At 44.0% G+C, this 24,712-nt stretch overlaps 1 protein-coding gene across 1 annotated transcript in view; it reads left to right on the top strand.

Moving 5' to 3' along the window:
* acsf2 (acyl-CoA synthetase family member 2) overlaps positions 1-24,215 on the top strand; it is a 72,530-nt gene extending 48,315 nt beyond the window's left edge. Inside the window, exons 11-16 of the mRNA XM_084323518.1 lie at positions 2,847-2,954; positions 3,436-3,587; positions 7,238-7,379; positions 12,969-13,079; positions 15,460-15,528; positions 24,000-24,215. Of these exons, the coding sequence (XP_084179644.1) occupies positions 2,847-2,954; positions 3,436-3,587; positions 7,238-7,379; positions 12,969-13,079; positions 15,460-15,528; positions 24,000-24,050 (633 nt within the window). The 3' untranslated portion in view covers positions 24,051-24,215. The remainder of the gene's footprint in view (positions 1-2,846; positions 2,955-3,435; positions 3,588-7,237; positions 7,380-12,968; positions 13,080-15,459; positions 15,529-23,999) is intronic.
* The last annotated feature ends 497 nt before the right edge of the window (positions 24,216-24,712 follow it).

The following is a 24,712-nucleotide window of genomic DNA, read 5'->3' as shown; positions in this document are numbered from 1 at the left end:
GGTATACTGTATGTAGCATTGGTAAGTTTACTTCCTCTTTGGACAGAGATGTTTGACGTGGAACGTCGTTCAACTCACTGCATAGGATAAGGTCTTGTTTCTCGACTCTCCTCTCCATCTCTGGAGCTTTGCTAGCTGGCTCAAGACCTTGGATGCCTTGGACTCACTTGGGTGCATTTATGAGCTCCGATGGACACAGGCAAGATTAATGGAATCTAGAGTTTACTCAACAAATCTAACGTTTTATCGGGAATGTTGTCTCTCTCCTGGTATTCCAGGGTGAAGGTTCTCACCGGCCCCACCTTACAGTCTCCTGCACCATCTCTTTCTCTCTGACAGTCGCCACCCTGTTCTCCCACAAAGCTGACTTTGGACCCGTCGTTAGGGCTTGACAGATATATCGGGTCAGCTGATGTCAATATAAAGCAAGCATCAGGCCTGCCTGAGTTTTGCCCAATCGACATTATGATACAACTTGGCATTCATTCAACCCTTGACTGATCTTTGAAGTAGTTGTATTTGAATGTGCTGACTGATCTTTGAATGAGTTGTATTGAATGTGCTGACTGATCTTTGAATGAGTTGTATTGAATGTGCTGACTGATCTTTGAAGGAGTTGTATTTGAATGTGCTGACTGATCTTTGAAGGAGTTGTATTTGAATGTGTAGGCTGATCTTTTTTTTATCCACCTTTTCTCTTTTAAAATTGTTCTCCCATCCCAATTCCGCTGTGCCAATTCTCCCCCCCCCTGTCTTGAATGTTGCTCGCATATGCCCCCCACTGGCCGGTTGTAGGGAGGATAGAAGCCTTGTATCACATGTCCCCTCCGATACATGTGGAGGCAGCCTGTCACATCTTTTCACCTGCCAGCGCGGACTCTCATTGGCGAGGTGTAACGTGTGGGAGGCTCACACTACCCCCGCCATTTCCTGTCTCTGCTGTGCAGGCATCCCCAACCGACCTGTAGGAGTCGCTGTCCACAACGTCCAGATTACCACCCATCGACTTCCACCCGCTAACTCTGCCAATTGAGTTAGTATGACGGCCGGCCCAAGCCGGAGGCAACGCCGACAGCCGGAGTCGAACCCGGTGTCTCTTGCGTTGGTGACGAGCGCAATGTCCGCTGCGCCACCCAGCCGCCCTGTAGGCTGATCTTTGAAGGAGTTGTATTTGAATGTGTAGGCTGATCTTTGAAGGAGTTTAATTTGTTGCTGTATATTGTTATTTTCGGAGGGGGTCATATTTGTTTACATTGGCAGAGCCTGTATTTAGTGTACAAACACATTTACTATACATGCAGATCTTAGGACGATTATTCTGTCTTCTGTCTTAAATCAAAACAGAAAAAGGTGAAAGGTTGTGGGCCAAACGTTGTTGTGTATATGTTGTGAACAACAGTGAAACAGTAATTCTTCAGGTAGCTTGAGCTTCAAACTGTGTTCCAGGAACCCAATTTTCCTCTGAGGACAGTTTGTTGATTCAGTTATGAAAATATTTCAGAATTCTTTCCACTTCTCTGACTCTCCCAAAACTACAGTGCGCCATTAAGCATAAGGGGATTTATTTGTGTGATATATAAATAATTTTCTCACTTTGATTTGAGGTTAAATACATTACATTTTATTAAGCTCCCAAATATCGAAATCAGTATCTGAGCCAAATACCTCATGTCAGTCTAGCCCTGCTGAGCAGTGTATGCACTCGTGTGGCAGCATATCTGTCTCCTTGCTCTTTCCATCTGTCTAACTGCCATTTCCTGAATGCGCTTAGCACCAAGGTCATTTCAGTAAGGATTCCTTCACATTACGGCCAAGTATGATTTGCCAGGGCCAGTTAAAGGTGTTTTATAACACCAGATTTAAAGTATGATTTTGTTTATTTAAAACTATAGCATTATTTGACAGATTATCTCAAATTATCAATCAGGTCCTCAAAAACACCTGGCATAAAAACAAACGACAACAATGATCTTTTGAGAGAAGTGTACATGACATAATTCATATGCAATTATAAAAGTGATTTGTGATTGTGAGTGATTTCACTACAATAAATACATCTGCTCAAATCGAGACACAGTTTTTTGATCATCAATGGAATACTGATTCACATTTGCTGTTCTAATCACCAGTGTCTGGTAGGACATTCCAGGGGAAATAATCTGGCACACAGGAAGTGATACATTTCTCACCAGCAGCGACTGCAGTTTGTGATTTTCAATAAAGTCAATACAGTGACTTGTTCCACTATTATTATTATTATTATGTTCTAATCTAGTATTATAGGGATGCTCGATATTGGCTTTTTTACCTATACCGATATTGTCCAACTCTTAATTTCCGATACCGATATCAACCGATATCAACCAATACCGATATATGCACCTGTACCTCCCCTCCCCTCTTCCCCATGCTGCTATGATACCTAAATCTCCCCACAGGGATTAATAAAGGAACACTTGGCTTGACTTGTTGCACAAAAATACAAACACAAAATGAGGATCTCCATGGTTACTTGATTAAATGAATGATGAGTTGGACCCACATTCCACTAGTCCATTCCCTCTCAGTTGTCAACTGTCCTGCTGAACATCCGTAGCTTATCTTTGGTTTTCAGTTTTAATCTTGTATCACCACATTACAGTGTAATCAGGAATGCGAGCACATCCGAAATCCACCAGAGTGGGCAGAGGTCATAGTGCAGGGTCCCAACATTTGTGATGCACCCTTGGGCAGGGAGGGGTTCAAGTGTCAAGAACCCTTTGATGGGGATGGGCCGGGGGATCAAACCTGCGACCGGGTCTCCTAACAACCAGGCCGTTGTGTTGTATTTTCTTTTCCATGGGCAGATTGGCTACGGCACGACAGAGAACAGCCCAGTCACCTTCTGTGCATTCCCCATGGACAACTTGGAGAGAAAGATGCATAGCGTCGGATGCATCATGGAACACTTGGAGGTGTGTGTCTAATTTTTGTATTATTACATTTTTTTGTAAATGTTTACCTTCATTTATCCTAGGAAGTCAACTGCACTTTTTCCAAATATTTTCCAATAAATAAAATACCAGGACACTGCAATATTTACCTCCAATCCTATGCCTGTGATGGCACCGTCACCAGATGCTACACAAATGTTGAGACGAGCTTAATTTTTGGTTATTTGTGCTACTCTGTACATCCAATTCAAAGTTATAATAACCGCATTTTCTGTCACATTAATTTGGTTATGGATTTGGTACAGAATTTTGCCCTCAGGCTGTGACGTACAGGCGTAGAGACAGCTCTGCGTAGGAGTGTGGTTATGCACGTTACCGTGGTGAAGTTAGATTGATGTTAGATTGAAGTTTTTGCTTATTCCATGTTATTAGTGTACATGGTTCTCATTCCAAATGATTGAAAATCTTGCCTATAGCCCCTTTAATAATAATTATTCCACAGGCTAAAGTAGTAGACCCTATCACCCGAGAGATCATGCCACTGGGCGAGGCAGGAGAGATGATGATACGAGGTCACTGTGTGATGCTTGGTTACTGGGGCGACGAAGACAAAACGAGAGAATGCATCACTGAGAACAACTGGTACAAAACCGGGTGAGTGGACATGTCAAATCAGGCCTTGCATTACCCGACTCCATTCCATTTCCATTCGCACTGTCCCGATTCCATTACATTGAATATCAATTCAAGTGGGCTTGATGGGAGCTTGTTTCGGGTTGTCTAAATAGTTGTCTAAATTAGAGACATCTGCAGGACAGGAGGATCTTCACACATCTACTGAAAAAAGGCATAGATTCAAAGATTGATCTTGGGATTTTAAAATTAGATTAGATTCAAATTAAACTATTTTCAATATAGATTTTTCCAAATAAATAAATCTGATACTGTTTGGGAGCCTGCTCCACTCAGACCTGGGTCAAGTACTGCAAACAATTAATTGCTATTTGTCTTAACCTGCTTGGAGTGCCAGATAGGTGGTGGGGTTTGTTGGATTTGGATATATCAGCTAGTAATCACCTCGTCACCTGTGGCTCCGTGAAGTTTCTGCGTTGTGTTTATCTCTTTCTTATCGTACTGACTGATACCCTCTCTCCTTCCCCATTGATAAATTCGTCTCAAAAGAACTAAAGACACACTGGAAACAGGATACCTTTCCTTGGAACGTTATGTTTATTCCCATAAACATACTCTGTACAAGATGGAAAACAGTTCTGAAAGGTCCTTGAAAAATATATTGAATTCATTATCTCTACCGTCTCTTCTGCTATTAGTCCGATGGTGGTTGAGGCCTAGTCGTTAGCCAAAAACCTTCCCTGTTAGCCGAAGCTAGCCCTCATGGCCTAGGAGGGGGGAGGAGGCCCCTCCCCCACCCTCCAGCTATTGCAGTCTCTCTGTCCACCTCCCTACGTGTCAGCCTCGTGTCCTAGTCTGAGTCAAACCAGAAGAACTCGCAGCTAATAACGTCTTTCCCCTAGCAACCGGTGGTCATCCCCGTAGCCACACCCCTTCTCTCGTTACTAAGTGACACGATGCCATGGCAACGGCGCTCTTGTCACCTCTGACACACTTTAACGCTGCTATGATTCAAAAGGCTCTCTCTGCGGCCTGCCCTGCCCCCCTCTCTGTCCTCAGTGATTGACCTTGGCGCAGAGCCCAAGTCCTTATCTGCTCTCCGCTCTGGCTGTCTGTGGCTCCCCAGTATAACTTGAAAACGCACACAAATGAAAACTGCTGTTCCTCTATAGATCCGTCAGAGTAGATGCTGTCATCTACAGATATTTACATTATGTACACATTGAAAAACCAGTGGATCACACAGGTTTCAGGACTATTCTGGTTCCCACTCATCCTGGAAGACTAGAGACTAGATTTCCAGTCATTGAAAACTTGGGAAATGTACTAAAATGACCAAATATCCTGGAAAGAAATCGATGTTGTCCTGAAAGTCTTTAATTGTATTTTAGCCCCTCACTCAGATGGCCAATGTAAACCTATAGTGGGTGTTTGTTTGAAACTGGACAGTAGGTAAGTTTAGCCCACGCTCCCTTTGTTTTTTGCCTGCCATAGCATTTGACAAGCTCATGCTTATTCTCCTGTAAAATCTGTAATGACTACAAAGCGTCGGCAATGTATAGCACAGTGCTACTTCCTTAATTAAATTGCGTAATTTATGAGGACTTACAGTATTCTCTCTGAGCTGAATTTACACCACTTGTCGGCTGTGGCACGTGGTTTGCAACCCTTTGTCAGAAAGGTGTCTTTCCTTTTGAAATGTCAAAAATTACTGTTAAGCAGATAAAAGCGTAGTGTTTTTATTATTTTGAAATTATATTTTAGATTTAGAATTTCCATAAATAATAAATTTTATTGTAATGTAATTGCATATAACCTCGTCATTTCTTTTTGGCCCACGGCCCTTCATCCAGATAAATGTTTGGTCCTTCATAGGAAAGAATTTGGGCACCTCTGGATTATAGGATAAGCTGTTCTGTATGACAGGTATACCCTCTCCTGGTATGCAGGAGTTGTTGCTAACAACAAGAGGAGGCCAGAGGACCTTATTGTACAGTCAGCAGTGATGGGTGTAGCAGTCACCTGTAATGAACGTGAGACACTTCATCATGAACCCTGCAGCATTAAAAAAAGAAAAGGAGGAATAAAACTGGGGTTAAATGTGTTGACTAAGCCTACCGGTAAATTATATGAGCGTTTGTGAGCAAGTGCTGTCCTGGATTGTCAAGAACTCCTGGAAATGTCCTGGAAAATTATTTCTCAAAAAGAGTGGGAATCCTGATACTAAATAGACTTTTAAATAGGGTTGGGCACGAGAACCGATTCTAATAGGAACCGGTTCCTAACTTCTGGTTCTGGAACCGCAAGTAACATATTTGCATTTTGATTCTTAATTTCGATTCTTAAAATTTTTTTTAATAATAATTGTACTTTGTTAATTAATACCCTAGTTACAGTACAGCAACCAAATTAAACTGTATCAAGTCATCTGACAATGTGAATAGTATGAAAAAAATTAAAGATGTTTAAAAAAAAAAAAAAAAATCTCCTGCTAAATAAGCTGTGACCTGTTTTGACCTGCACCTCAAAGAATCGTAATCGAGAATCGTTTAGAACAGGAATCGAAATGGAGAATCGGAACCGGAATCGTTCAAATCCAAACGATGCCCAACCCTACTTTTAAATGGAAAAAAACGATAAGCTTAAAAACTTTTAAAATATATTATAATAATAACTTTTTGTTAAAACTTTTAAACATTTTTTATCACTTATTGTATTGGCCCAGCAGGTGGTAAACAAACTCTTTTAGAGTTTTATCCAAATACTATTTATCCCACGTTGATACAGAAATGAGCAAGAACGCTTTTCACATGCACGGCAACAAAGGTTTTCCACAGAATCCCAGAGGCACCAGCACCTTTAAGCTGATTTTATTTTTTTTTTTATTATTGGCAGGTGGTTTTGCATGTGTACTTTTTGACAAGGAATGCGATGGTCATCTTAGTTTTCCAATGCGACCTCGGGAACACCACTTGGCAGACCAAAAACATCTGATTGTCCAAAAACAACAGCTCCCTGCATCAATAACCAATGAGATGTAAGTAGTAGTGTTCCCGAGGGTCAGAGTGTGGGAAATATATATATATAATTTATTTTATTTTATTCAGCTTAAAGCTGCAGGTGCCTTTGGAAGTCTGTGGAAAACCTTTGTTCCACATGCATGTGGCTTGAAAAGTGATGCAGAGCTTACTCTATTTCTGCTGGGCAGGCAGGCATGCGTTCGTCATGGGACGGGGTTGCACTCCGTGCAGGCCCAGGGTAAGATAAGTACTCGCTATAAGTAGCCTACCCACCTGGGCTACTTTGCATATCAATAGCGCCGGTCGTCAGGTGTGTTAAATACGTTCTCAGATACATTCACACCTAACTTGTTGTGAATGATAAGTGTTACATTCCATTCGTAGAGGCAATTAGGCACTGTCTGTAGTCTGTGCTCAAGCGAGGGGACATTTATGCGCATTCGCGGTGGCGCGCGCACGCGCCGGGAGCGTGCGTGCACGTGGCGCCATTAGGTGCGTGCAACCCCAGTTGATTTCAGGAACGCACGCCTGTGGGCAGGTAAACTATTACTAATGTCTCTGAAGTTGCCTACTGCAGCTTTGCGGTAAGTCAAGCAACACAGTCAGCGGTGGAGTCCCATGGTTCTCATCAACTCTGGTTTCTGTTTCCAGTGATATTGCCAGCATGGACGCCTACAGTTACTGCCATATTGAGGGACGGATCAAAGATCTGGTCATCAGGGGAGGGGAGAACGTCTACCCGGCAGAGATTGAACAGTTCTTACACACTCACCCCAAGGTCAAGGAGGCACAGGTAAACACGCTCATTTCATTTCAAACCTTTATTTAAACTTGAAAGGCAACTGAGGTTTCCCTCATTTACAGTCTCATCGAGTGTACTACATACAGAGTTAAGCAAAAGGAAAAGGCATATAAAATCACACAGCATATACAATCACAACAATTAGACAAGTAAGGTTAACAATCAATTAAAACATGTCAACTTGATTGACAAAGGTTGGAGATCAAGGTTTTAAACTCTGCATGGGAGAATCTCAAGCTTTAAGGACTGTTAGAGTTCATTCCATGAGCTAGGGGCATCATAGCAAAATTCAGATTTACCCTGTTCCGAGCAAACCCGTGGGACCTTAAGGAGCAGCCACTGGAACGGGTTCCATAGGTACCAAAATTCCATTGCAATAATGATGTAGTATAAGGAGGTAGCTTACCAATAAGGGCCTTAAAAATTAACAAATACCAGTGTTTGTTGTGCCTCTCCATCAGAGAGGACCAACCAACCTTCTCATAAAGGACACAGTGATCAGTGTCATATCTATCATTAGTGATTAATCTGAGGGCAGAGTGATACAGAGTCGAAGGATTTAAGGGTTGAGGCCGCAGCATGCCTATAAATTACCATAGTCCAGGGCCGATAAGAAAACTGCTAATCAAAGGAAAACTGGTTCCGTTTCTGTATAGGAAGCCAATTTTCTGTCTCAACTTGGAGTTGTCCACATGGAATTTAAATATACATTTACATTTAGTCATTTAGCTGACGCTTTTATCCAAAGCGACTTACAAGTTCTGTACGACAAGTCATCAGGAAGGGTACAACTCTTATCAGCTGAGTAACAATGTTCATCAAAGTGTTGAGTGCTACAGTGTAGGTTAGTTTATTAGGACAAGTGCATGACAGTAAGGTTAGTTAGGGTTAGATTTTTTAAATTTTTTAAATTTTAAATTTTAGATAATGGCTGATGTGCATCTTTAGTCGACGGTGAAAGATTGGACGTGTTTCGGCTGTCCTAACTGGGGTGGGTAGTTCATTCCAAGGACAAGGGCAAGGACTGAGAATAGGCGACTTCTCTTTGATGACCCTCCCGGAGCTCTGATAGGAGTAGGTCTGAGGCGGCCAGAAGATGCAGAGCATAGGGGTCTTGAGGGTGTGTATACTAGTTAGAGACCATTGACCGGAGGTAGGCGGGAGCGGTTCCCTTTGCCGCACGGTATACTAGGTCGAGGGCCTTGAAGCGGATTCGTGCAGCAATGGGGAGCCAGTGCAGGTCCCTAAGAAGTGGGGTGACATGGGCCGACTTCGGTAGGTTTGAGATCAGGCGGGCCGCTGCGTTCTGAATGAGTTGAAGAGGCTTGGTGGCAGTGGCCGGGAGGCCAGCGAGCAGTGCGTTGCAGTAGTCGAGGCGGGAGATGACTGTTGATTGGACGAGGAGTTGGGTGGCTTCTTTTGTCAGGAAGGGGCGGATCCTTCTGACGATGCTCAGGAGGAATCTGCAGGTTCTGGTCGTTGCTGCGATGTGAGCAGAGAAGTTCAACTGGTCGTCAAGGACAACACCAAGGTTCTTGGCGGTCGGGGAGGCGGTCACAGCTGCATTCTCGACTGTGATGGAAAGGTCGGTCAGGGCGGAGGATTTGGCCGTCAGGTGGAGCAATTCTGTTTTGCTTAGGTTCAGTTTGAGGTGGTTGGTCGTCATCCAGGCTGAGATGTCGGACAGACAGGCCGAGATCCGCTCAGAGACGTGGATATCTGAGGGAGGGAAGGAGAGGAAGAGTTGAGTATCATCGGCATAACAATGATACGAGAAGCCATGAGACGTGATAATGTTACCCAGTGATTTAGTGTAGAGGGAGAAGAGAAGGGGTCCTAGAACCGAGCCCTGGGGGACACCCCCGTCCGCAGGGGGCGGTTGGCCGACAGGGTCCCTCTCCATGACACTTGGTAGGAGCGGTCATTGAGGTATGTCAGCCATGTCAGCGCAGAGCCAGCCACTCCCATTCCTGTGAGGGCCGCGATGAGGATCTGATGGTTGACTGTGTCGAAGGCTGCAGATAGATCTAGGAGAATCAGGACAGAGGAGAGGCCTTTCGCTTTTGCTAAGTGAAGTGCCTCTGTGACCGCAATGAGGGCCGTTTCTGTGGAGTGGCCAGTCCGGAAGCCAGACTGATTAGGGTCTAGGAGGTAATTCTGCAAGAGATAAGCAGTACGTTGGTTGGATACAGCACGTTCAAGTGTTTTAGAAAGGAAGGAGAGAAGAGAGACAGGACGATAGTTGCCTATGACGGTGGGGTTCAGGGTTGGTTTTTTTATGAGCGGCGTGACTCTGGCTTGTTTTAGGGAGGTGGGGACCACCCCAGAGTTGAGTGAGGAGTTGATGGTTGCAGTTAGGAATGGGAGGATGTCCGGTGCTATGGTCTGGAGGAGTGGGGAGGGTAGCTGGTCCAGCTGGCATGTAGTCGGACGGTTCGACGTTACCAGTGTCAGGGTCTCGGCTTCTGTAATGGGAGAGAAAGATGACAGAGTGAAGGATGAGGTTCTCGATTCAGTATTCGGAATGGGTGGGGGTTGGGAGAAGGAGCTGCGGATGTTCTCCACTTTTTCCTCAAAGAAGATCGTGAAGTCTTCGGCAGAGAAAGATCAGGGAGGAGGGGGTGGGGGGGGAGTGAGGAGGGAGGACATGGTAGCATGCAGTTTGCGAAGATTCTTGGCAGAGGCCTCGATCCTATGGTGAAAGAAAGAAGCTTTGGCATTAGTAATGGTTTTGGAGAATGTTAACAATAGGTTGTGGTATGTGTCGATGTCAGCAGTGAGGCGTGACTTTCTATACTTCCTCTCAGCCGCTCTCAGGACCTGTCTTTGTTCTCTCACTGGATCTGTCAGCCATGGACTGGGTGGGGAACGGCGGGCAGGTTTCTCAACGAGGGGACAGAGCTTGTCGAAGGAGGTTGCAAGGGCTGAGGGGAGGGTGGAGGTTGCCATCTCTGTGGGGAGAGCAGAGAAGGTGTCACTCAAAGGTAGAGCGGATAGTATGTCAGAGGAGAGGGTGGAGGGGGATAGGGAGGGCAGGTTGCGTCTGAGTGAGACGTTTGAGTTGGGGTGAAGACCTTTCGGTTAAGCATGAGAGTTAGTGAGAAGGATATGAAGGAATGGTCGGATACATGTAGGGGAGTTACCGTGGTGTTAATGATGCTGGAATTACGGGAAAATATGAGATCCAAGGAGTTGCCTGCTTTGTGGGTGGGAGGCATGGCAGTGGGAGTCAGGTCAAACGATTGTAGGAGGGAGACCACTATGACCGACTGAGATGAGTCAGGCAGGTTGAAGTCGCCCAATAGAAGGAGAGGGGTACCGAGGGCGGCCGGGTGGCGCAGTGGGCAAGGCACTCGCCACCAACGCAGGAGATAGTGGTATCGAGCCCAGCTCTCGCCGTTGCTTCCGGCTTGGCCGGCCGTCGTACTAACACAATTGGCAGTGTTAGATGGTGGGAAAGCCGGTGGGTGGGTCCTGGTCGTTGTAAACAGCGACTCCTATAGTTCGGTCGGGGCGCCTGCTCAGCAAGGAAAGTATCTAAGGGGGGTAGTGTGATCCTTCCACACGTTACACCCTCTCAGTGAGAGTCCGCGCTGCCAGGTGAAAAGAAGCGGTTGATTGGCTACACATGTGTCGGAGGAAGCATGTGATAGCCTCCACTCTCCCAGACCGACTGTAGGGGGTAGGTGCGCAGCGACCAGGAAGGGGATTGGGAATTGGCATAACGACTAACATTGATGGGAGAAAAACAGAGGAAAAAGGAGGGGGAAAAAGATCAACAAAAGGGGTACCATCTTCCGGTAAGGAGCTTAGAAGCATGTCCAGCTCATCTGTGAAGTGATCGAGCGGACCTGGAGGGCGATAGAGTGTAACAATGGTGAGATTGAAAGGATTAGAGACAGATACTGCATGATATTCGAGAGAGGAGAGTGACAGTTCTGGGAGTGGTGTTAAGTTTGTAGCCCATGAAGGAGATGTCATGAGGCCAGTGCCTCCACCCCGTCTGGACGGTCGAGGTGTGTGAGTGAAGTTATAGTTTGTAGATAATGCTGCAGGTGTTGATGAGTTGTTGGGGGTTATCCAGGTCTCAGTTAGAGCCAGGAGCTGCAGATTTTGACTATGGGCGTAGGCAGTAATGAAGTCCGCTTTCTTGACTGCTGATTGACAATTCCAATTATAAAGTTCTCATCAAGCCACACACACATATTTATATTCAGTGACTCTGATGCTAGAACTACTTACGTTAGATATGTGTAAACCATCATATTCAATGTTTCTGGCTCTAGAAAACAGCAGGAATTTTGTTTTACTAGCATTAGGAACCAATTAAAGTAGGGCGGCCGGGTAGCGCAGCGGACTAAGCATCTGTCTACCACCACAGAGACAGTGGGATCGAATCCAGCTGTCGTGCTTCCGGGTTGGCCGACCGTCCATACTAACACAATTGGCAGTGTTAGCGGGTGGGAAACCCGGCGAGGGTGGGTCCTGGTCGTTGTAAACAGCGACTCCTACAGTTCGGTCGGGGCGCCTGCACAGCAAGGGAAGGATCTGAGAGAGGTAGTGTGACCTTCCACACGTTACACTCTCCCAGTGAGTTCGCGCTGCCAGGTGAAAAGAAGCGGTGGGCTGGGTACACATGTGTCGGAGGAAGCATGTAATAGTCTCCGCCTTCCCGGACCGACGGTAGGGGGTAGATTGCGCAACGACCAGGAAGGGGATTGGGAATTGGCATAACGACTAACATTTGGATGGGAGAAAAACGGAAAAAGATCAAATAAAAATAAATAAAAAAGAACCAATTAAAGTTTAATAAGAGCTTCCTGGAGGGTAATAAAGGAAAGTTGTAAGTTCTCAATGGCCAATAAGTGTACAGAGTCAGCAATACAATACATGGGCTTGACAACCATTCAGCGAAGACACAATATCATTAATATATTAATATAAAAAGACCTAGAATTGAACCTTTTAGTTATTGATAAAAAAATATGTATTGGGCATAACACAACTTTACACACTGACGACTCCCTGACAGATAATCTTGGAACCAATCACATGCATTTCTATCCAAACCAAACTCACCCCAAGGTCAAGGAGGCACAGGTAAACACACTCACCCCAAGGTTAAGGAGGCACAGGTTGGGGTGTCATGTATGAACTCAATTGACTATATCCACATGTTGGCCATTTTGCTCTTATGTCATGCTCAGGTTGGGAACAGTGTGGAAAGGAATCCCAACCTGAGAATGACGTAAGATCAAAATGGCTGCTGTGTGAATATGGTCAATGGATAGGGTGCTATTAGCATGGCACTGCTAACCCTAACTGCCGGGGTTAGGGGGTTCGACTCCCACTAGGGTCAGCCATACCGGAAAACCAGTTTAAGTTTATTTGGATCCCCATTAGCCACAGCAGTGCTACTGTGTGAGTAATGGCTTTTTGCACGTACACACACAGCGACATGAATCGAGACATAAAAGCGAAAATGTGAGTCAAAATATTACTGAAGATGCTCTACTCGGACAGAGTAAGAGCAGTTGTAAAAGAGTGGAAAAAAATGTTTTGTCTTCATCTCTGTCTCAGGTGGTAGGAGTAAAGGACGAGCGTCTGGGAGAGGAGTTGTGTGCCTGTATTAAGCTGGTGGACGGGCAGGACTGCACCGTGGAAGAAATCATAGCTTACTGCAAGGGAAAGGTAAAAAAGAAAGAAACAGAATTATCACAAAGCCTTTACAGTATGTTATCTTTTTTAAAGGGACTTCTGATTTCCGAGTTCTGAAGTTCTGATTTGTGGAACCCTAGCCCTATTTTGGCTACTTTATGCTACAGTAGTTCTGGCTAGTTAGCCACAAACCAGTGTAAAGTCAATGGGGTCAAGCTCCTGTCTGTAAAGATAAGAGGAAGTGTGTGCCATTTGTGTTTTGTTCTGGACGGAGAGCACTGCTGATGTTGTGTGTAATTGTCACTTCTTCTTCTGTCTTTTAACACATTCACGGCCAGGGGTCGCTGTTTACCTTCTGTATAACGACAGCGCTGTAAATCAATGGGCCGCTTTGTTCACTTGCGAGTGCTTAAAATATATCTTATATTATAGCTATGGGTCTAATAACACCGCCGATTGTCAGTGAGTTGCTTCCAGTCAACATGCACAAAACAGATTGTTTTTTCATCCGTACATTTCCGTTTTATACCGTTTTGAATATGAGTATAGTTTTGGTGATTCTTAGTCATCCCAGGAAAAGACGCGATAATAGCGTTTTAGTGAAATCCACTTATCACGTTGTCATTTTTCGCCTGATTATCTAATCATCCTGAAATCAACGCTAGATTATCGTTATTATCCTTCCTCATGCAAGAATGAAATGGGCCCTGGAGAGCAGCTGGGAGGTGCGCTGTTTTAAGTGAGCGTGGGTTATTGAATTGATTGATTGATTGATTGCTAATTTTATTACTGTCCGCCTTGTTTCCAACTGGTTAAGTTTAGGCACTCTTTCGAAGTTGGTTAAGGTTAGAGTTTGGAACCAGGGCTTGGTGGTCTATCGCCCTGCTCTAAAGACAAACTCTAACCTTAACCAACTTCGAAAGAGGGCCTAAACTTAACCAGTTGGAAACCAGGCGGACAGTAATCAAATTAGCTGTTTCTTTATGACCCTATCACCGTTATCCTTTCGTAATGTTTCCTGTCCGGCTTGTCCGCCATCTTGCTTTCATTCCTAAAACCACGAACGGTGCATTGATCGTAATGCGGTTGTGGGCGGGTCCTGGGACGAAGAGCGTTGGGTTATGAAAAATATGTGTAAGTTGACTGTTTCAGCCAATCAGATTCGAGAAATTTGCATGCCGTTGCTCCCGCGCACGCGCATACATGTTCCCTCGGTTGCGCACAGAACAAATGATTATTATGCATAAATGTTTTAAATGTAATTGTAGTTACAATTTCTTTAATTGAATTAACTTAAACTAGAAAAGTAAATACAAACTAAATTAACAATGTAACTTAGTTAGTTTACAGAAGGACAGTTTCCTTCAGAGACTGAAGCACAACTTAATGTCTCATCCTTCTAGTCGACCACAGATCAAGCAAATCCCCACCAGCTCTTCTCGTTGTTATTATCGGTATCCTATTATTATGCAAAGTCTAGGTGATAAGTTTGTGCACGACTGCATGCCTGATCACGTATATATACGTGGATGGCTCCGGATGTGTTAATAATAATAATTAGGGCTGTCAGTTTATCACGTTAATTAGATTAATTAATTACACAACAAATGATCGCGTTATGAAAATTAACTCAAAATAAAAAAAAACATTTTAATCTCATTCATTCCATAAGAACATAGAATAAACATTTACAAACTTTTTTTTTAAATGTCCATTTGCATGTTCTTGGTATCTGATTTTAGGGACTGTATGTTACTAGGCTTGAGTAAATAGTAATGAACCAAATGAGAATATCAATTCAATTATTTTATTTTTTTTGACTGTGAATAACACCATGCTAACACCATGCTAAAATTTTCCAGACCTGTAAGCAAATAAATAAAGGGAAGATGATTAAACAGAAGGTTTTGTAGATACAGTACTGAATTCTGCCATCCGGACACATGCAATTTGAAATATGATTATAGAATATAAAATATCAGGCCTAAAATGGTTATGCGATTAAAATGCGATTAATTAGATTAATTAATTACAAATCCTGTCATTAATTAGATACATTTTTTTAATCGCCTGACGGCACTAATAATAATACTACGTTAGATTTATATAGTGCTTTTCTGGGTACCCAAAGATGCTTTATACGGTCGGATTATATAAAACTTTAATAATGACAAAATGATTCAAATATAGATTTGGGGTCTGTGTGGCACTATTGTATGCACTCATTTTAACCACTCTGTTTCATTATTATTTCTTTATCATTTCTATTTATAAAAAAATATATATATATAAAAATGTTGTCTTTGTACCTCAACATCATTGTTAATGATCGCAATCATTTGCGATTTTTAAATAAAGGTTTGAATGGACAGTCCGGTCTGCTTTGTATAATCCCCATGTCTATTACTTTCAGATTTCCCATTACAAGATTCCTCGCTATGTAATGTTTGTGGACAGCTACCCTATCACCATTACTGGAAAGGTAACAGATCCACCCTCCTTCTCCTTCTAGACTTAAGCTCGGAATACAGTGGACTGTTCCAATTTTCCACCCGCTCACTCTTACTTCATTTAACTTTGTATTTTTATGGAGGTGGCGTGTTTACAAAGTACAACATAAACAATGGCATTGCAATCGAGAGTATTGCTGAAAGATATAAATAGCCCTGTGACAAATGAGCCTCGGGGAGACCGGGTCATTGTATATAAACTGTAAATTCTCTCCGGGTCCTGAGATTCTCTCACGGGACACAGTTTAAAAGTATTTAGAAGTTGGGCTGTGTTTGAACAGCCCTGCCCTGAATGTCCCCAGACAGGAAGAAAGTGAGCTATTAACCAGTCTGCACGCACACTGCACACGTCCTGCTAGAAAGGGAGCGTGGCAGAGCCGGTCACGAAACATTGCTGGCAACTGGTTAAAAAGGAGAAAAGAACCTTTTTATTGGTAACTTATGAAGACTATATTTTTCTAAATGTGCCGTTGACACTATCTTTTCATTTCACGTAATCAGTGGCTACTGGCCACTGAAAGATAGAGTTCTAGAATGCCTACAGTAAGAATAGAAAAAGAAATGTGCACAGTGGTGAATAACTTAAAGGGGAATTCCACCTAAATAAAATGCTGATTTATTTTGCACATCCAAAAACGTTATGAACAGTTTTGCACACATTCATTTAGTTTGACAGTTATTGAGAGTAAATGAGTGGTGCATATGGCCACCAGTGATGTCACCGGGGATGTAGTGGCCAAAATCCAAACAAGTCTGTCCTATAACTTTATTTGAATATTCCTTTCTTGGCCACTTGTAGGGCTGGGAAGCAGTGTCAGACTCGCAGTCGCAGAACAGAAACCACTGCACGTTTTTGTTGCTCTTTTTGCTCTTTTAATGTCCAGCAAGAACAAAATATGAAAACAATATCGTACATAGAAAATAAACAAGAGATCCTAATAATCTCGGGAACAAAAGGTTGCGTCTGCGTTGCGTGTCAATGACAGTATTGCTGCTGCCTGCTGCTCTGCCGTCACACGCCGCACCTGTGGCTTATAGCGTTAGCCCCGCCCCATTCACCTGAGCCAAGCGCCCCACTCACTGAAACAGAGATATGTATTAATACAGGTTCAGAATGAATCAAAACAAATAAGCTTAAATGCGGCTCTTACACCGGCCCCTAATTGTTCTCTAAGAATCAATTACTCAAACTAAATAAAGGGAGCCGTAAAACTATCAACAAATGAATTTAGAAAAATAAAGTATATACATTACATCCCTTGTTGATGTTGAAAGAAGACCTGTTATTCTTCATTCTCCAGAAGGCGGCACAGCTTAGCTATGGGCCTATCAATAATGGACGTTTTCGTCTGGAGCTTCACTGCACGGGTCAGACCTCTTGCATCAGGCTTGGTCTCCAGTACTCTGCCTAGTGGCCACGACCCCCGTGGAGCAGTTGGGTCAACTACCACGACGACATCTCCAATGTTAAAGTTTTTTCTCACTGTGTTCCATTTCTGTCTCTCTTGGAGTAGCAGAAGGTATTCTTGTGTCCATCTATGCCAGAACAGATCCGCCATGTACTGGACCTGCTTCCAGCGGCGCCTGACGTAGAGGTCAGATCTCTGAAACGTTCCCGGAGGTATGATGGGTTGCGTTTTTAGCAGGAGGATGTGATTGGGAGTCAATGGTTCCAGGTCTTGTGGATCAGAGGACACGGTGGAGAGAGGACGGTTATTGAGGATGGCCTCTACCTCGCAGAAGATGGTTTGTAGGCCTTCATCGTCGAGGGTTTGCTGATTGAGAGTGGAGGTGAGCACCTGACGGACAGATCTTATGAGTCTTTCCCAGACTCCACCATAATGTGAGGCCGCTGGTGGATTGAAACTCCACTGGATTCCTTCAGGGTGCAAAGCGCCTTGGATTTTTCCTTCGTTTAGTGAACTCATGGCCTTTTTGAGCTCAGCTTGGGCACCCACCAGGTTTGTACCGTTGTCCGATCTGATATGCTTAACCTGACCTCTCCTGCAAACAAATCTTCTCAGAGCATGAATACATGAGTCTGTGTCTAAGGAGTAAGCCACCTCCAGATGTACAGCTCTGCTACTCATGCAGGTAAACAGGGCTCCATACCGTTTAACAATACTCCTTCCTCGCTTCACTGGTGAAGTTCAATTTCTGACTATCTCACAGCTCTTTTCTTTTCACCTCTTTCCTGTTGAAGGCAAACCTTTTGTCCTTGAGCCAGCCCCGCTTCATCTTCCCTGGACCCCTCTTCGTTTCAATTTGGCCCTTATAGCCACGGGGCATTTCAGAAGTAGTGTCATCGTTTGCTTTGTCCCTAGAGTCAGTTGTGTATGAATCTTCAACTGGCCATTTCGGTTTTGGACTCGCCAGTGCTTCCTTCTTTGATTCTCTTTCAGCTCTGAATTTCTTTCCTGTATCAAAGTTGTCCTTCGATTTTTCCTGGGACACAGGCTTGAAATCCATGTGATGGTCCTCAGAATGGTTGCTTTCAAACTTAATGTTATTGTCTACGTTTCTGTTGCGCCGCCTCTCTCTTGGAAGCAACAGAATCGTCTCTTCGCTCTTCTTTCTTTTCCAATTTTCGGTTCAAATCCTTTTGTAGCTCTTTCTCTGAAGTGGCAGCTTGTCTGTCCTCTGCTGGGTTTGATTTGTCTCTTGCCAAACTCCCGTTCTGGTTGTCCAATTTTCTTCCGAGAGGTCCGGTCACAGTCCAACCAAACACAGTTTTGACTGCGTATGGACCCTCGTCCACACTCCGTATAACTCGCCATGGCTCCAATGCCTTGGGAACGTTGGCTCCTATCAACAGGTCAATCCCGGAGTCAATCTCAGAAATGTAAACATGTTCCAAGTGAGGCCATCTTTGAAGGTCTTTCTGTCTCGGAATGTTGCCTCTGTGGACTGGCATGCTTTCCTGTGTGTAAATGTCAGGGAGCTCACAAAACATGTCACTGTCTAGTGCAGCCACTTCCAGATCAGAAACAATGTGGCTTCTAACCACTTTCTCCTGGCCCATAGTCCGAAGGAGAATGCTTGTTCTTCTTCCGGTGATGTTCAACTTGCTCATCAGCCGCTCAGTGCAGAAAGATGCTGAGCTACCAGGATCCAGGAAGGCATAGGTAGTCATTATAACATGTCCTTTTTTAGATTTGACCTGTACTGGTACTATAGAGAGTGTACAGTCCTGCTCACCGGCCCCTGTAAGACCACTGGATTGTACAGAGATCGGAGCACTGCCCATTGCTGTCTCCGACTCTCTTTTGGCTGGCCTTTGATCTGTTCCTTTCTCTCTTTGGTGGATATGAAGTATGCTAGGGTGCCTAAGATTGCATATTTTGCAATAGAGGCGTTGCCTACATTCGTTACTCATGTGCCCAGTGCACAAACAGGCAAAACACACATTATGATCATTCAAGAAGCCAATCTTCTCACTATGCGCCTTCCTTTCCAATAGAAAGCACATATCCAATGTGTGTCCACCTCCACAGAAGGGACAGGAGGGTTCACGCTCTTTTTCTTTTGGGGAAATAGTGACACCTGTGGCAAAACTGCTGTCGTACACCCTTGGGATCTGTGGTTTAACAGGAAATCTAGTATTTACAGCCACCTTTCCTTTGGCAACTGAGTGGTCTTGAAGATCGCCAAAAACTGGGTCTGCCAGTATGCAAGCTTGCCTTTCAATGAAACAGACAAGGTCTAAAATCCTTATTCTACGACTGCGCCCCTCTTGCAGTGCGTAGGCTGTGCTGCGCCATCTCTCCCGGAGTTTGTACGGTAGCTTAAGCACAATGCCTCTCATGTTGGACACTGTGTCTAGTTCCTCCAAGTACTCCATTTCCTCCATAGCATTGCAGCAACTCCTTAGAAACATGGCGTAATCCTGCAGCGATCTTGAATCTTCAGTTTTAACTAGGGGCCAGGATAGAGCTTTTTCCAGGTAAGCACAAGAGAGCTTGTATTCGTTCCCAAAGTTTTCCTTTAGTATATCTTTTGCTTTCTGATAGCCTCTGTCTGGAGACATATATTCACAGATTTTGACTAGCCGTTGAGCTTGGCCTCTTGTAAACTGTATAAGGAACTGCAACCTGTCTCTGTTGTTGTCTGTTTTGCTTTCAATACAATGTTCAAAGGAGTGAATAAAGGACTTGTATTCCAGAATGTGTCCATCAAAGGGTGGAATATTTCCTTGCGGCAGCGTCGAGAAGTTGTTGTTTCACAAGAATCCTCGTCAAGCTGCTTTGATTTTCCAGTATTTTAATCAAGTGGTCATCCTTTGCTGTGCTGGGCGTAGGGGGGCTTTGTCTTTGTGTCAGAGTTGGTTGTGTGTTTTGGGGCATGACAGGTCGAATATTGTGCACTGGTTGGGGCTGGTGCTGGTCGTAAATGTCATCTTCTGGCTGAGCATCGGGCCAACTGTGAGCATTACCATCATTAACATTAAAAAAGGGCAAGTGATGTGCGCCTGCCTTGCTCCTAACAGCTGGAGCACCTATGTCATAAGGATGAATTGAAACATCTGGCTTTGAATATACCAGCGTGGTAGCTGCTGCTTCAGCCTGTGCAGGGCGGCACCTTTTTAATTCAATGTCTTTAAGGTAGTTTATTTTGGCTGTGTTGGCTGCTATTTCTCCTTGTAATTCTAATGTTTCTCTCTTTTTTTGTAACATTTGTTCCTGTTCTTCAATGGCATGTTTTTCTTGTAACATATTAGCTTTAGCCAATAAGCCTTCTCTCTCTGCCTCCGCGTTGATGCGTAATGCGTTTGAGGAAGAGGAAGAGTGGGAGGAAGAGTGGCTAGACCTTGTTGAGCGTGTGGCCATCATATTTGGATTGCAGTCTTCATTTCGGGCTGCGGCACTGCAGATATACCCTACTCCTTCATTTTCACCTTCGTCAGCTGGCAGACCTTCCACTTGAATCAAGTTGAGTGAATCAGCATTTTTCTTTTTTTTTTATCCACTTTTTCTCCCATTTTCTATATTTTTCTCCCATCCCAATTTCGTATCATCCAATTCAACCCTCCCCTGTCACGAACGCTGTTTCTTGCCTCCCACAAGCCGGCTGCAATGTGGACTAAGTCATACATAGCACAAGTCCCCTCCGGTACTTGAGGTAACAGCAGTCGCATCTTTTCACCTGCGCAGCTCGATCTCTGTGTCGAGGAGTAACGCGTGGGAGGCTCACGCTGCCGCGGTATTGATTTTTTCCTTACCGCACAAATTTGCGAAATATTTCCTACCGCCGCGGTTATTACCGCACAGTGCGCACAAAAAAAGAAAAAAAAATTGAATGCATTTTTTTTTTTTTAGTAGTAGTCTACTCTTATAGCATGCCTCTAGTCTAATGGCGCTTTTCCACTGCATAGTACCTACTCGACTCGACACGCTTTAGGCACCTGGTACTTCGTTCCTTTTCCACTGCAGCCAGGTACTACTCCGTTTGTCTCCGTGTGGGGATGCAGGCGGGGCCGCTCGCTTGTGTACACTGAAAGCTCCGTGTCCGAGGGCTTGCAGCAAGCCAGAGTTTAACACAGTTTAAATCAATCAATCAATCAATAACAACATTAACCATACTCTCGTTGCGTCTATTCTGCCAAAGCTAACGTTACCTCTCATTGTGTATTCTACCAAGCAACCCGGGTTTAACGTTACCTCTCGTGTATATCGGCTGACGGTAGTATTAGGCTAATAACAACAACAAACTTAACACATCAGCGATCTTGTTGTGACACTAAACTCTCCGCTCGGTGGTAAATTGGGTTGATGTCGGTTTTGTTTCATCAATAAATAAGGCAGAATACACAGTGAATCCATTCTTTTTTGTTTATTGCACTTGGTTCTGTCGCAAACAAATCCTGAATGAAATGCATCCTTAGCGAGGCAGTAAAGATGGCGGCGTTCTGTTTTTGTTCAGAGCCTCCAAACTGTGACACGTCTCTCTTCTGACCAGTCAGTGGTCTGCAATGTTTCACATGACTTTTCTGGTACCACTTCTACCCAATAGGGTCGCTTGGAACCGAGTAGGGTATATCTGCAAAGCCGCAAGCCGCAAGCCAACTTTATTATTATGATAAAAAAACAGCGGTGACGCGGTATTCAGCCTAACTCTGCGGTGAGCGTGATGCAACAGCGATACCGCGGTAATGCGGTTATCGCGGCAGCTCTACCCCCGACACTTCCTGATTCTACTGCACAGGCGCACCAACCGACCTGTAGGAGTCGCTGTCCACAACGCCCGATCCCCACCCATCAGTTTCCCACCCCCTAATACGGCCAATGTGTATTAGTATGAACGACCACCTAAACTGAAAGCAATGTGGAGCGCTGGGCTCGAACAGGCGAGCCCAGCGTCTCCGCATTCGTGGCGAGCGCCTTGCCCACTACGCCACGTAGCCGCCCTAGTGAATCAGCATTTTCTACGTCGGTTATCCACTTTGTAACTTTGGCAAGGAATGAGATTATCTGTGTGGCTCTCGGCTGGTACCATTTCTCATCGTCCTCTTGTCTTGCGCTCTCATCCAACATTTGCGCATATGAGACATGCAAGGCTTTAAAACCATCCGAAAGTCCGTTAAACTTTATCATGTTCCCTTTGACTTCATCCAGGCACTCTTTATCAGACATTAGGCTGTGCACAATGTTCATTCTCCGTGTTAAATGGGAAGCCTTTCCTTGTCTCGATGTGCGCAGCTGCGCCTCGTCCATATCATTAACGGGCAGGTCTGCCTCATCTGAACTCGCCATTTTAATTCAGAATAAACAAATAAATAAATCCAAAAGGTCTTCAACGTGTTTAGAAACAGTGGCTGGTTATTTCATTATCCTTGTCTTTCTCAATTGTTTGTTTGGTTACAGCCGCACGCCAGGCCGGCGTTTCCTTGGCTGCTCTTTTTATCCATGATATGTCACAAGCACAAAATAAAATATTCACTGTCCCATAAACACCAGTAATCAGAGGTGAAGTCCGTTTAGTAATAATCCATGCATTTATTCCAAATGAATAATTATTCATGTGGCGTTGGTTTTTGCAAGCACATACCTAAATTATTTGCTTGTTTACAGCCGTCAGGCCGGCGTTTCCTCTGTTTGTAGCCGCGCGTCGGGCCGGCGCTTTTCGTTCCTTTAGATCCCTTTGATCCTCCAATAATCCTTTTTCGTTCCTTCGGATCCCTTTGATCCTCCAATAATCCGTGCTCTTCAATCACAGCTTGTTAATGATCAGCATGTCATTGACTTGATGTAGTGGCCAAAATCCAAACAAGTCTGTCCTATAACTTTATTTGAATATTCCTTTCTTGGCCACTTGTAGGGCTGGGAAGCAGTGTCAGACTCGCAGTCGCAGAACAGAAACCACTGCACGTTTTTGTTGCTCTTTTTGCTCTTTTAATGTCCAGCAAGAACAAAATATGAAAACAATATCGTACATAGAAAATAAACTAGAGATCCTAATAATCTCGGGAACAAAAGCTAGCAGTCCCTACAAGGTTTTGCTATTTTCACATCTACATCATTTCACAGAACTGTAATTAACACAACACAAAGGATTCAATGTCCCCTGTAAGAGCCGCATTTAAGCTTATTTGTTTTGATTCATTCTGAACCTGTATTAATACATATCTCTGTTTCAGTGAGTGGGGCGCTTGGCTCAGGTGAATGGGGCGGGGCTAACGCTATAAGCCACAGGTGCGGCGTGTGACGGCAGAGCAGCAGGCAGCAGCAATACTGTCATTGAGACGCAACTGCGTCTGCGTTGCGTCTCAATGACAGTATTGCTGCTGCCTGCTGCTCTGCCGTCACACGCCGCACCTGTGGCTTATAGCGTTAGCCCCGCCCCATTCACCTGAGCCAAGCGCCCCACTCACTGAAACAGAGATATGTATTAATACAGGTTCAGAATGAATCAAAACAAATAAGCTTAAATGCGGCTCTTACAGGGGACATTGAATCCTTTGTGTTGTGTTAATTACAGTTCTGTGAAATGATGTAGATGTGAAAATAGCAAAACCTTGTAGGGACTGCTAGCTTATCATTCGATTGAGCTGTAATTAACACAGCACAAGGATTCAATGCCCCTGATGACATCACGGTCATATTCAAAACTCATTTACTCTCAATAATTGTTAAACTAAATGAATGTGTACAAAACTGTTTAACATGAGTGTGCCCCTTTTTAACATGAGAACGTCTGGGCCATGACCCATCCCCTTCTTATAATACTAGTTGTGATGTTTGCTAATACAATAACTGACAGGAAATAAGCTTGGGCCAAAACCGTTCCCCTAGCAACGGAATTCTTCCGCCAGGTTATATACTACTCTGCCACATCTGAGAGATGCCAACCCATTGACCATATTCACACAACAGCCATTTTGCTCTTATGCCATGCTCAGGTTGTGAATACGGTCCATCATCGTTGTTTCCTCTTTCCTTCTCCTCAGGTCCAGAAGAACATACTGCGAGAGAAGTCTGAGAAGTTACTGGGACTGTGAAAAGACATGCGTGCCAGCCAAAATGCACCTGTGGCTCTAATATGATATTCTATGGTCACTCCTGTTTTTATTAGTGGTACGGAATGTTTATTTTTCTGAAAATCATTGCCAAGATCATGTTTTGATATTCTGCCAGTTTCTATATTGTATATTTTTTTCCTAATATCTTTTGGATGTTCTGTGGCATTACATTTGTATTCATATTATGTTCATGGGCATTATATAGATTCACAGCAGCATTAAGGGGAAAAGCAGCGTTGAAATCCAGACTATAATTGCATCAACCAGTAAGTGACAAGAGTATCGATCTGTATATTGAGGACAAATCCAGTAATGTATTATTATTATTATTATTATTATTATTATTATTATTATTATTACTGTACTGTGAAGAATAGGGCTGCCCTGTCATGCTTTGGGAGAACTCAAATTGTACAGATTTGTTGATTTAAATCAACTAGTCGACAAAGTGCTCTGACTATTTAGTCGACTACAGATGTCTTTTAGGCAAGGAGGACAGCAGTACTTCACTTCAAATATACAAGCCATATATACTGGCAGCTACGATTGCACTCAAGGTACTGTACACTACACTACACAACCAAACTATGCTGCTTTTTTATACACTATGAAACTTAACATCCAGAGAGCCGGCTAAATTA

This window comes from Notolepis coatsorum (genome assembly GCF_963971535.1).
Source record: "Notolepis coatsorum genome assembly, chromosome: 10".
In the NCBI taxonomy this organism is placed as follows: domain Eukaryota; kingdom Metazoa; phylum Chordata; class Actinopteri; order Aulopiformes; family Paralepididae; genus Notolepis; species Notolepis coatsorum.
This window is presented reverse-complemented; position numbering and strand designations above follow the sequence as displayed.